Source organism: Trachinotus anak, unplaced genomic scaffold (genome assembly GCF_046630095.1).
Source record: "Trachinotus anak isolate AG129_WGS33_773 ecotype Australia unplaced genomic scaffold, CSIRO_AGI_Tana_v1 ptg000005l, whole genome shotgun sequence".
NCBI classification, from domain to species: Eukaryota; Metazoa; Chordata; class Actinopteri; order Carangiformes; family Carangidae; genus Trachinotus; species Trachinotus anak.
In genome coordinates, this window is record NW_027273856.1 from 20,529,072 (window position 1) to 20,542,131 (window position 13,060).

The 13,060-nt window shown below is 43.2% G+C and overlaps 1 protein-coding gene across 1 annotated transcript; it reads right to left on the bottom strand.

Annotated features, from left to right (window-relative positions):
* Nucleotides 1-268: 268 nt before the first annotated feature.
* On the bottom strand, nt 269-11,546 carry LOC139621895 (E3 ubiquitin-protein ligase pellino homolog 2). The gene is made up of 7 exons (XM_071478858.1): nt 11,218-11,546; nt 6,128-6,257; nt 5,539-5,640; nt 4,919-5,116; nt 4,534-4,719; nt 4,228-4,433; nt 269-4,060 (listed from the first exon to the last, which is right to left on the bottom strand). The coding sequence occupies exons 1-7, from the start codon at nt 11,295-11,297 to the stop codon at nt 3,676-3,678; spliced, it is 1,287 nt and encodes a 428-aa protein (XP_071334959.1). The 5' UTR covers nt 11,298-11,546; the 3' UTR covers nt 269-3,675.
* Nucleotides 11,547-13,060: the final 1,514 nt, after the last annotated feature.

Sequence of the window (13,060 nt, forward strand, 5' to 3'; positions counted from 1 at the left end):
TGTGGTGATGAGCACTACTGCCAAAACTGCTCATTAAAACGCTTGATTATTTTAAAGAGGTGATGCAACTCAAAGCAACTCCATCTGGGTGCATTTTGGCCTGCTGTCAGCCTCAGAGCTGGCAGAGAGCGCCCTCTGCTGGAGCCTGCTCATGTGTTACATTTAAACACACTGAACTGGACCCTGTGTAACAAGCACATTCGTGACTTCATGCGGGATCTGTTTCATAACGAAGCAGGAATAAATGATGGAGCGAGAACACAGCAAATTCAACTTTTTAACAGGTTTATTGACATGTGTATAGCGATTGTCTGTGCACCGGACGATTACAGAAGAGTATGATATAAAATAATACAAAATAGCTGTACATAATACAGATGCATTTAAAAGAATGCAGTATTAACTGTGAGGTTAAGTGTCAGCTACTCACTCCCCCGTAGTAAGGTGAGTTCATGAGGCGGTTGAGGTTTTGCCACCTGGAATGACGGTCAATTGATAGAGCAAAGTGATGCAACATTTAAAAAAAAAACAAGGGAGTAGTTAATTATGTTAATAGTGGTATTAAAAAAACCTGATGCCACACTAAAATAGATAATGTGTCTGAATCTTTCACCAATACTTAAATCTAAAAACAAATAAAAGGGAATTGCATATGGACACTTGTAACCCAAGGAGAGTTTAAATAAAGAATAAAGCAAAAGACAGTAAAAAAGTTTTAAAAAAAAACAAAACAAAACATCAGGTTATAAACTAAAAGTGAAAAAAGGTGCTGCAGCGGTTCTTCCATCCACATGCCAATGGTGTTACATTAATTGTATATATTAACTTCAAAAGCAGGATTCACTAGATTTGGCGTGCTTAGTAAGGGGCAGCTGATCGAGATGTTTTCATCGCCTGTTCCCCTTACAGTAAGACCCGTATGTGACTGATCCTAGACCTGTGGTGATCTGCCCTACTGTATCATCCCTATTACATCAGATAATTATTCTCACACCTGTTCTCCTTTTTATGTGTTATGCAGCTCTGAAACCCTTTGACTCAAAGTGTCTTCTATCATGCTTCCTTCAGGCCTTGCCAGCTGTGAATCTGAAATCACTAATCCTGAGCTACAGTAATTATCAACACTACATCAATTATCCACCACACTCATGGGAGTTTAAATTTTGTATTTAGACTTGAAATGGAAAATATAGCGCTCTGGAAAACAGCAGGCTGCCTTTCGTTAGCTTGAAATGTACCACGATTCGTCTAAATACAAAATGCAAACAAGTGTTGACGTGGACATCTTTCTGCAGTGAATCGGTTTGGTGGAAAACATTAGCATAGTAGTACAAAGTGGGATTTGATAGGTCTCATTCACAAACATCACGCATCTATCAAGTATGAGGATTTTTTTAGGCTCTCTGTTTTCTTTCTGTCTTTCTATTTTTATAATTTTTTTTTTTTTTGGAGCGCTCATCCAAAAAAAAAAAACAACCCAAAATGCTGCAGTTGTAACAGCTGAGGACTCGGAAGACATCTTGGTCTGCGACAAACGCTCTCAGCATGAGTAACAGGTTGGCAATGCACCGTGCAAAGTTGTATATGTAGTGTACATAGTGTGTGTGTGTACGTTCAGCACATGCAAGCTAAACACAATTTCCATGTGAGTGTGTATTATCAATTATACGTCTTCCATACTTGAGGCTATTATTGAAGTTATCGGACTCATTCGAGCTAATTCACCAAGCTACACCATAATATTTAGTTACAAAAATAGTATCACAATATAGACCATTCAATATGAGCACCAGGGAAGGCTAAATATAGCCTGAGTATTTGGCTACATTCATTGTCTGGGCAATGTTTTATGGTAGCAGTGTGTTAAGTGTGTTTGTTGGACACAGTGTTGGCAATGTTTTCTCACTCACAAGCTCTCCTACATCTACCACACTAGAATATTCAGAAACATACAGAACTTGCTTACACTGAGTAACAACAGCTAACTAAAACCAATTATCAGTTATAAAAATAGTTTTTTGTTTTTTTTTTTAACACTGAACATCTAAAAGAATTCCTCCCACAGCCCCAAATAAATCCCTCCCCATTTCCTAACAAAATAGTTTTCTTTAAAACAAACAAACAGTTTTCTTTTGAGGTTATGCAAGGTCAAACCTTTCTGACACTCTATCACACTAATGTAGACCCTGTTTAGCATAATTCAGTAACCAGAAGTGTGTTCAAATGAATGTAACAGTACTGTGTGTGTGTTTGTGATGGCTGCAGTGCTGATCTAAACACGGTGATTTGTGCCAGCATGAAGAGGCTACTTAATGCATTTGAAATGAGTATTTCAATAAACGTCAGGTATTTAGTCACAGATTCAGTTGCTCATCTTTAAATTCTAGGGCTTTGGTTACATCACACATGCTTGCACACCTGGTCTAAGACCCCATCTGGAAACAAAACAAATCATGGAATTGAACACGCCTCTGGTTGAGCCCTTGACCTGGAAACCATTTTAGCCTTTGTTTCACGTGACCACTGATCTAACACTTGGCTAAACGTAGCACAACATATAGCTTATCTATGGGAGTGCTATTATTGCTTTAGAGAGTTATGAAGTGGAATTTACCCGGTTATATTCCCAGCCCTTGTTTATCCTCCGTCTGTTTGATAATCCAGATAAGACCTGGCCTTATGCTGGATGTCGTGTTCCCTCTGTTGCTTCAGTGCTAATCAAAGAGTCTGCGGGTTTTCATTCCAATCTAACGGTACACAGGGGGTCTCATTTGTAGGGGTGGGGGTCTGTGCATAGATTTCACACTAAAAAGATATGTGCATACAAAAGATGAAAACTGCATGTACTCAAAAATATCCTGGTTTTAACAATGGTTAATCATTTCCTCTTCAAGGAACACTAGAAATTTTAAATGTTGCAGGGAAGCACAAGCCTTTGATGCGTCCTTGTAATCTCCCACATTCAACATGGGTAGATATTACACAATGTAAAAATCAGGAGGAAAACACAGAAGTCAGGATGCAAATGAATGCAAAAGTGGTTGGATATCAAAGTGCGGGCCAAAAAGTGCAATACTACACATCTATACCTGGAGACTACCTAGTGCAAAAAGCTACCTGCCATTTCCTACATGGTTTCTGAAACTGACAAGTACAAGTGTTAGTGAATAGTTCATATGAGATGTATAATAACTGGAAGGCTGTGCCACTTGACAATGGAGTGAATGAACTGACTTGGAACAAGGAACATCATTTTAGCGTCTGTGTATATCCTTGTTGTTGGGGGCTGGGTAAATCAGCTTTGGTTTGGAATGAAAAACAGAAGACTCTTGAATGACAGAGAAGTGGACACCGTATGGAGTATAGAGTGAATACTGTTCGCATGACAGTTTTGATCATTCTCTCATGATTTAATCACCTATTCTGCTCGTCTTATACCGATGAATAAGCATTGAAGGATAAACAAGGGGAAGGATTCTTCAGCTCCGAGCTGCATTCAGTGAAACCATAGAATACTGACTTCTCCTGACTGTAGATTACACCTGTTTTAATAACGTGAAAATGACGTCAAACACTCCTAATCAATACCTTTCCATACTGATCACCATGTGCAACATGAATGAAGCTCGGGCATCTTTTCTGTTACTGTGATAGTGGTTGCTGTGCTGTTTGCGACTAGTCGATGGGGCCCTGAAAGATGAGCCGCGTCCAGCCAGGGGAGCTGAGGGCAGTGGAGCAGAAGGGGCAGACAGGTCTGAAGGCGTGGGTCCCATGGGGCAGTGGGGTCTCAGCCCAGTACCTGGCTGTTTTCTCTGAGCAGACGTGACCACACGGCACAAAAGCGTGCGTAGGAGCGCCGGCGTCCACGTACACAGCAGGTTCACAGCCCAGCCACAGAGGCACGTAGGGACCCACGCTCCTACACAGGGGACATTCACGGCGGGTTGTGGAGCCCTCGCCCTCTCCTGGTTCCTCCTCTCCCTCAGATCTCTGGCCCCAGTCGTGGCGTCCGTGGACATGGCCGCAAGCGAGGTAGACCCAGGGCTGACGTTCTTCAAGGCTGGAGTAACACATCAACTTATCATCGACATATACTGACATATATTTAAGTACTGATGCTATTTTTAATCAGTAGTTTTGTCACTAAGTATAAAACATGGATGGATATTAACACTGTTTGCTGAATGACTAACCAGTCTGTCAAATACTATAGACTGTTGCCCCCACCTGTGGCTGCGTGGCAGGCTGGGGAAGGCCAACGTGCTGAGGCCTACAGGACACTGGGGCCGGGATGCATTAAGCTCCTGGCGAAGCGCCTCCAGGTGACGCAGGGTGGGAGCACGCATGAGCCCCTCCCCTGTGCGCCACAGCAGGGTGGCACCACACAGGTCAACCAGGGAACCGTCTCGCAGTGCACTGCTCTCTCCCTCTGCCTGGAAAAGTTCACGCACAGACAGACACACACTTACCATCAAACCAAAAATAAACCTCACAGCCTTGATGGGGTCAAAGGGCAATCCAGTGGTGACTCACCAGTTTGCCCCGACTGGGTCCGGAGCGTGTCTCACGCAGGGCGTAGACATCACCACAGACAGAGATCTCCCTCCACAGCCCCTGCTTGGGGTCCTCTGGGAACCCCTCTGGGTGCATCACTAGCACCCCGTTGGTGGTCAGGCCGTCCATGTGACCATCAGGGTTTTTCCATTTGGTTGCTTTTTCCTGAGGTAACACAGGCAGGAGGACATAAATCATCCATGGTCACATCAAACCATTGTTTTAGCTGAATACCAATACATTAAAAAAAGTGATTAGGTTTCAAACATTGGCTTTAAGCAGCGTTTTAAATTACTTACAACAGTGATTCCAAAATAAACCTCTTATCAGACACCTCTGTTGGTTGGATTATCAGGTTACTCACCCCTAGGAAGATATTTTTGGAGGAGTCAAAGCCTGCGGCATAAATGCGTGCTGTGTAGGGTGGGTTGCGTTCACACACCACTCTGCAGGCAAAGCGTGAGATCGTGCTGGGAGCGATGGAGGGGTCCTCCCCCTCCTTTCCCCCTCCGGAGGTGTCTGTCACCACAAAGTCAATGGGACTTTCTGTGGAGCGTCCGATCTGCAGGGGACAACACAGTGAAACACTTTCTGGATACCAATTACCAAAACAAATGCTTAATGAAGTGATTTTCAAAGCTGATATTGGTGTACACTGCATAGTCACACTTTTATAATTTTAGACGTGACAGTGGCTTTTAATACTGTGGGTGATTTTGTAAATAAAATAAATCTGCGATACTATTATAAGAGCAAAACTCTGGGTATAAAAATAGACGGTCTTGGAGATTTTCCGCACAAGCCTTTATTTTTAATACTTAATGGTTCTGCACCAAAATAATCCAGTGACAGCAGAAATTCCTTTGGTGACATTACATAACAGCATATTTTGGGAGTCATTTGCTCGTGATCACAAATCTGGATAAAACCTGGAGGACGTTCGAAGACCTTGACCCTGTGTTCTTGATTTCATTAGTGTGTTACCTGGAACATGTCTGTGTTGTTGTCATGGCAGTACTCCACCACCACCGTCTGGTTGCGGGACAGAGTGAAAGAAATGCTGTGCTGCCCCCTGCTGTGTACAGCCTGCAACAACAACAGGAACAAGCAAGATGAGTTGACGCGCTCATCTTCTGGTGCCGCCTTTCATTTTCTTGATGATCCCGAGACTCGACTGAAAACGTGTTGTTGCTAAAAGGCAATAAAATGCATCTACATTCATAACTGTCAAATAAAATCACATCGTATTGTGTGTGATAGCAGCATGTGACCATTTGCCGCATGGTGATACAAATCTTCAATTATTTTTCTGTTTCGTCATCATCATGTGTCAATCACCATCTGTGTGGGCAGGCAGGCAGGCAGGCGCACACACACACACACACACACACACACACACACACACACACACACACACACACACACAAAAAGACAGACCACACACGTCCGTCTTGGTGCTTAGTCATCCTTCCTCTGTCCCATTTATGGAAGACAACAGGGAGTTCACAGGAAGGAAACTAATGTTACACACTGATACAACACACTGAAGGCAAACATGCACAAACACACGTACCTTGCTGTCCTGGGGTGTGTTGAGGATGTGCACAGCGCTGGGCTTGACACCATTGGCCTTGGCCCTTCGGTACAGAGCGAAGCGGCTCTTTCTGCGCCCCCGGTCTCCGCTTGGAAGAGAGCCATTGTACCTGGAGAAAGACAAACAAAAACAAGCACAGAGAAAATAAGAACACGGAAACACGGTCATACACCACAGAATACAAGTCAGAGTTGGAGACAGTATGCACACTGGTCATCTAGCTTTGTTGAGGATGCCTAATGGTGGGAAATAACACTAATCCTGTTGGAATACTGTATTTATGATCTGTTGCTTGTCGGAACAGTAAAGTTATAAAATAAAATGACACTGATGTAGACATAACTGCAATTTAAGTGCAAGCTGAATAGATTTTGTTCATCCGCTCAGCGCATATCACAGATTCTTCAGAAATGAATTAAAGCAGTGCACTCAGGCCACTCGTGATTCACATTAAACTACTGAAACAAATACCACTTGATCTCCTCCACTCAGCCTGTACTTGAGGCTCAAGCCTACAGTAGAGGAGCATGCTCGTTGTTTAACCGATCTTCACAGTGAAAACGACTATTTTCCCAACACCAACACACAACACCTGTAACTGTACAACTTTGACTAAGTGCTCTCGTTAGGATTCTGAGTATAGTTTGAAGGTTTGTGTTCCTTAAAGAGAAGCAGTCATGAAAATCTAGTTTTGTCCTATGAAAGCAGTTTATATTGACCCAGAGTTGTTTATAATTCATTATCACACTTTTATTTTTGAAGAGATTATGTCTTCATGTTTTAATGAAACTTTGTGTGACATGATGTTAACTCCTCTCTGGTGTTGGTGCTGACTAGAATCCGGACGTTGTCCTCAATTTTTTTTGAAGCCGTGTCGAACATCATTTTCACACTCTGGGTTCACAGAGAAGGCAGTATTCTGGTTTTAGGCTTTTGACTAATCAGAAGGGCATGGTCCTTATTAAAACCATTCAGAGGATACCCAGCAGGCAAGGAGACTCTGGGGGGACAATAACTCTGCTTTTACTGGCCTTCAAACTGGATCAGATCAGAGGGCATCTGGTTTGGCTCTGTTGTGATCTGTGTCACAGTGTCGCAGTGTGGGCTGAAGAAACCGCTGCCTGTTTGACTCTGTTTGTATGATGTAGTTCTGAAACTGTGATTGGTTCATCAAGGAGTATTTCCAACAGAAAATCAATCTCGAACTCTTTTATATTTGATTAATTTATTCATAGAATGAAAATGCCAATAATCTGCTGGTCATAGCTCTTCAAATGCAAAACTGTCCAATCTTTTCTTCATTGTGTATCATTACAGATCAGATACTTTCAGTTTTTTCCAGCTGGTCAGGCTGCATCAACAGTTTTAAGACATTACTCTTGTCTCTGGGCACTTGTATGGACATGTGTCCGATCATCTGATAACAGAAGCAACAGATTAATGCTGATTCTGCAGATTAATAAAAATCATCTTCAGTAGCAGCCTAAATAGAGAACAGTGCACTGGCAGAATCGTTAACCTGAACTACAGCTGAGATGATGAGTCCATTAATCAATGACGGACAGAAGATTAATCAGAAACAATTCTGATAATCATTTTGAATATTTCAGCAAAAACACCAAAGATTTATTGGATCCCTCTTATTTTTAAAGGTAAATATGTTTGAATTGGCTTCGTCTTCTATGGTAGTAAAGTATGTTTGTTTGTTGTGTTAGACAAAGCAAGCAGTCTGAATATGTGAACTCAGTGTCAATGACATTTTATAAAGTAAATGGTTATCGATCATTCAGTCGATGAAAATAACCAGCAGATTATTTGATAATGAAAATAACAATCTGTTTCTGATCTGTATACATAAGTGATGCTATTGCCAACTGTTTAACAACTGTAGGTCTGACAGAGTGTAAATTAGTTTATCTATTACACACACGCACACAAAGGAGACACCTTTCACCCAAACAATCAATCACAGGAGGTAAGAAACACGTGTATGGATAAGTACAATATGTGGCCATTGACAACATATTGTAACTTCACAAACAACAGTTAACATTTGTTCACTATTTTTTTCTTTTATCTGTTCTGTTTAATATTTATTATAAATCTAGACTGAAGCCCAACATAACACCTGCTGTCTATTGTTAGTTTGGAATCAGAAAAATAATAAGCAGATTAATCAACCATGAAAATAATCAATAGTTGCAGCCCTAAAAATTCTCTTAATTAAAAATCTAAACAAATAAGACACCAATTAAACAAGTCGCCAAGAATCAAGATAGAAATCCAGTCAGTTTTCAATATTTCTGACCTGTTGCAGCAAAAACAATGTTTTTTACCTTTCTTATATGAACATGGCACATATTTTATTAATTTCAGTGCCAGCAGTTCATTTTGTTAGTAAAGATCTGGAAACTTTTTTTAGTGGTTATATTTGCCAGTGGCCAAGGGAAGCTTCTTGACACTATGTATTTTTAATGAATCTCAAGGCTAAAATGAATCTAATGTGGGCAACAACCCTAAGCCTGGAGCAGGGCAGGCAGTCAGCAGGGTGTTGGTGAGAGGATTGGGTATGTTACCTGGAAAAACCTTCAAACAGGCCACATACTTGTGATATTTTTTAAATGTGGAGTCCAACCAAAAAAGATGACTCAGTGCTACCCGCTGCCTCCATGGCCCGGCCCGTTACTTTAAACTGAACCCAGTCACACAAGAAGAGGACTGTGTCAGGAAAAGAAGACATGAGGACAGAGCGCTGAGGGGTCTGGTTAAAAAGTAGAAGATGAAATGGGACCAAGGATAAGTGGGCACAGGAGACAAAATCAGCTTAGAGAGGGAGAGAAAAGGTGGCGAGCGCCTTGACAGAAACAGACACAGAAAAGCAGTCAGAAGCCATCATGATTATTAGAGACAGAAAACTAATGCTAAATGAATAAAATGAAGCAAAGCGCAGGGAGAGGGGATGGAGAAAGATGCTTTGCAGAGATGCAAAGCAAAGCAGAGGGTCGAGGGGAAAGGCTGGTGGAAGAGCAGCGCCATGAGGTATGATTTTCTGGGCAGTTCTGGCCTACATCACGCATGTGTGCGCATCGTAAAGCACAGTATGAAATATTCACTCCTTCTGCCCCTCGACACAGGGTTTATTTTCGTTGAGGGCAAGTCACCAAGGAGGGCTGCATCTGTCAAAGCGAGCACTCAGCAAAACACTGGGAGGCTGGCAGGGAAGGGACTGGGTGTAAGAGGGAGGAATGCGACAGAGTTAAGAGGGGTTGTGGGTGAGATAAAAAGGTGTGGGAAAGATAAACAGTGAGGACAAGAGGGTGTTTGCATAGTGATGGGAACACATAGTGGGTTATGGGGTAGAGTGATGCTGGGCTCCTGGACAGGGCAGTGCTGTACATGGTGTCCAGGCTAACTAAGGTAATGAGCGATGGCAGGCAGCCTCTGCAAAGATCACATGACCCGCAGTGAAGCAGACATCGACCACACGGGACATGTGATCATCAAGGCTGACAGATGCAAAGTCAAACCACGCTCGCACCAAACAGACCAGGAAAACATGATATCTGCCAGGAAGTAGTAGAAAGAACAGCTTGTTCTGATGCTGGCTCTGCTGTCAAAGTTACCTGCTGTATGTTTGGGTCAGGGGCCTGATAATATCAATATTAAAGTAGATCACTGTGTCAGATTGTGACATTTTAACATACAGCGTGTTACGTAATAGAATAACAGCAATGACAGAGGACAGTCTTTCAGTTATAGCAACATCTATTTTTTTCAATATCACTCAGCTGGTTCAAACCACACAGATGATACCTATAATAGCCCCCTAGCCTGTGGCCACCACTTTTACAGGGCAGGATCAAACCAAACCTCAATCATTACAGTTTAAAAGTGAGCTAATGCAAATGCACTTTCTACCCTCAAAGAGACACACTAAGTGTTACTGCTCAAACTGCAGACCACACTGGTGAGTAAGTTGCATGGCCTTAAACCTAAAATTGGCATTAAATTGTCATTTCCTTATTCTCCTCTGAGGTTGTAAAGGACTGCTCTGTTCAAAGAGTCAGATGAGGAGGAGGACAACTAATCAGTATTCTGATACAGGCGGGCTACAGCCTCCTCACTCCACGTTCAGCCGGAGGGGAAGCGATAGGCCATTAGGTCAGTTATCTTTGGCGTACACAGGATGCTCTGCGGGGCAAGAGGGAGGCCTGTGTAAGCCTGGATATGACTGTGTGCATGTGTGTGTATGTTGTGGCATTTCTGGTCTCTGCAGACCCTGCACAGTGTGTGGAGCTGTAGGGGAGGAAATGCTGTGGAAGCTGGTGGCTGTCATCAGCACATCCTGCCTACTGTGTGCGCGTGTGTGCTGCTGGGGCTCTCCTCCTCCTCCTCCTCCACCTCCTCCTTCTCCTCCTTCTCCTCCCTCCTTGGCATGGATGGTCATCTGGATGCGACGGTTTAATAATTAATAATAACAGACGTGTGAGGCTTTCTGACTTAATAACATGAGCAAGATGCATGCATTTTTCAGACAATGATATCATCCTCAGCCCTACTTTTAGCAATCACTGATCCAGCATAGTATGACATCATTGGGATTTTCAGCCAGAGCACCCCCCCCCCCCCCACTACAACCATTGATGAAAAAGCGGCTACATCGGCAACAGCCTCATGTACTATGACTATAGCAGATTTTGCACATTTTACCCTCAAACGCACCATACGTGATGCCGAAGCAATACGGTGGCACACTTTGAGAGATTATGCTTTCCTTTGGATCATAAAGTTAGTTTGTAACACTGATACAGAGTCACAGACTGGTGGTAAACGACGGCAGAGTACAATAAATGGGAAACGAGCTCGAATGTGTTACTATCCTGAATTTTCTGTCCGGAAAACGACGGGAGAGCGATTTATTTTGGCAGAGCAGTGGATTAAACCTCAACTCACACGTCATCTGTGGGTTTATTGTGCTGATGGTGCCGCTATTCAACGTTAATTTGCAGCTGGAGCGTTTCTCCATCCTACACATCCTTACCACAGCTTTTAGGTTTTAACAGACTTACCCCAAAATGACCAATTCGCCGTATTTTACCGGGTCTTTAACGGGCACATCATCATCTCCGTCTTTTTTCGGTGAATTCATCAGACTGGACTGCTCCAGGAGAAAAAAGAACCGCGTCCAGTGGCAACAGTGGTGAGATAAAACAATGCTAACACACTCGAAACTGTGGGGAAGTGATTTGGGTTGTAGTCTATCAAAGTTTGGGCACAGTTCGGCAAAGTTTTTCCAGACTTCTTGTTGCCTGTTTTATTGTTTTAATCCTGTGAAGGAGCATCTTTTCATGGCTTTCGTGCCAGTGTGTATCCAGTTAGTATCGCGACAAATCTGTTCAGTAGCATAAGGATACAACAACGGCTAACGGCAGGGAGTGGGGCATACCATATTTTATAGGGGTGGTCGCTCCAAACACATCTAAAAATAGTTGACAGAATTACCACTACAAGAATTCATGCGTGCTTATCAGGTTTTTAAGGGTGATTAAAAACTGAACAAGCGATTATGAGGAAAAACGCGTATTCACGATTCAATACGCAAATGCGTTTAAACATGAACACTCCCGTGGAACGAGAAATGGGCAGCGCCTCGATGAGACGCTGGCTCCCACTGATAGAATAAAAAGAGGCATTTCGAAATTCAGAGGAAGTGCCCACGTCCCCAGGCATGTAGAGGCGTCCTGGTACATTTAAAGTCACATAACAGGCCGTTTGATGATATGTGTGGAAATCATACAGCTCTGATTTCGTGGGTCATTATGGAGTCTGACGTAATGAGATGCTGCGGGGGTGTGGTGTAGCTAGGATGTGGGTCACCATTGCGCCCCAGACAAGACACCCTCTTTTCTTGTTGTCTGCGCTTCATGTGGGAGTTGGGAGACAGATATAGGCCGGCTGAAGCCCTCACTTCATCTCAACTCTCTCTCTCTCTCTCTCTCTCTCTCTCACACACACACACACACACACTCAGGCACGCAGACAAGAGTAGCGTGCACCAGCTCATCATGCTGACCACATGAGGGCAGTGCACTTCAGTTGCAAGGCACAACTTTCCAGTCATATGAAATTCGTCAAGTGTAAATATTTATACTAATTTGTGTGCGTAAACACCAGATCTGCCTGTGCATTGGTCCATTAACACTCACATGGTGGACTGTGGTCTGCAGTTTGGATCACACACAGCTATGTCACATACTTGTCACATTTTCCTCCAACATCCTAGGTGCAGTTCATTGCTATTTGATGAGACAGAAAGCAAAACCTTTGCTGCAGGCTTTCTGGACAGAGCCCAGATCTGGGGTGTCAGTAACAGAATCTGTTCAGTGGCGTGGCTGCCTTTATCTGCAACAGTAGCCTGCTTTTTGTTCTGGTGGGGTGGTGTAACGTGTAGTGGCTTGCGTGCAGGGCAAGGCGCAGGGGCACCATGCAGAATTTTGCATGACTCCGCAGTGTGCGGTGATGTTGGATTTGTCAGTGTCATATCAAACATTTGCTTGTGCAAATTTACAGATATAATTGCAACTGCAAAATGGAAATGGCCATGCCCTCACTCACATATTAGCTAAAGTACTGCAACTACAAGACTGTGCAAGACTATAAACCAAACCAGACAACTACACCCTTATTGTGTGAATGGCAGCCAACTGCAGTCACACAGTAACTAATCAACCAGCTGGACTGCTGACTCACCTCATACGGCTATACAGCAGTGCACAAGTCTCACTGAATGTATCACAAGTTTAACCTCCAACATACATTTCTTCTGCGATACAAAGAAGAAACTGGATGGACCAGTATGCGTGCGTGTTTGTGTGTGTGTGTGTGTGTGTGTGTGTGTGCGTGCATGGTTGA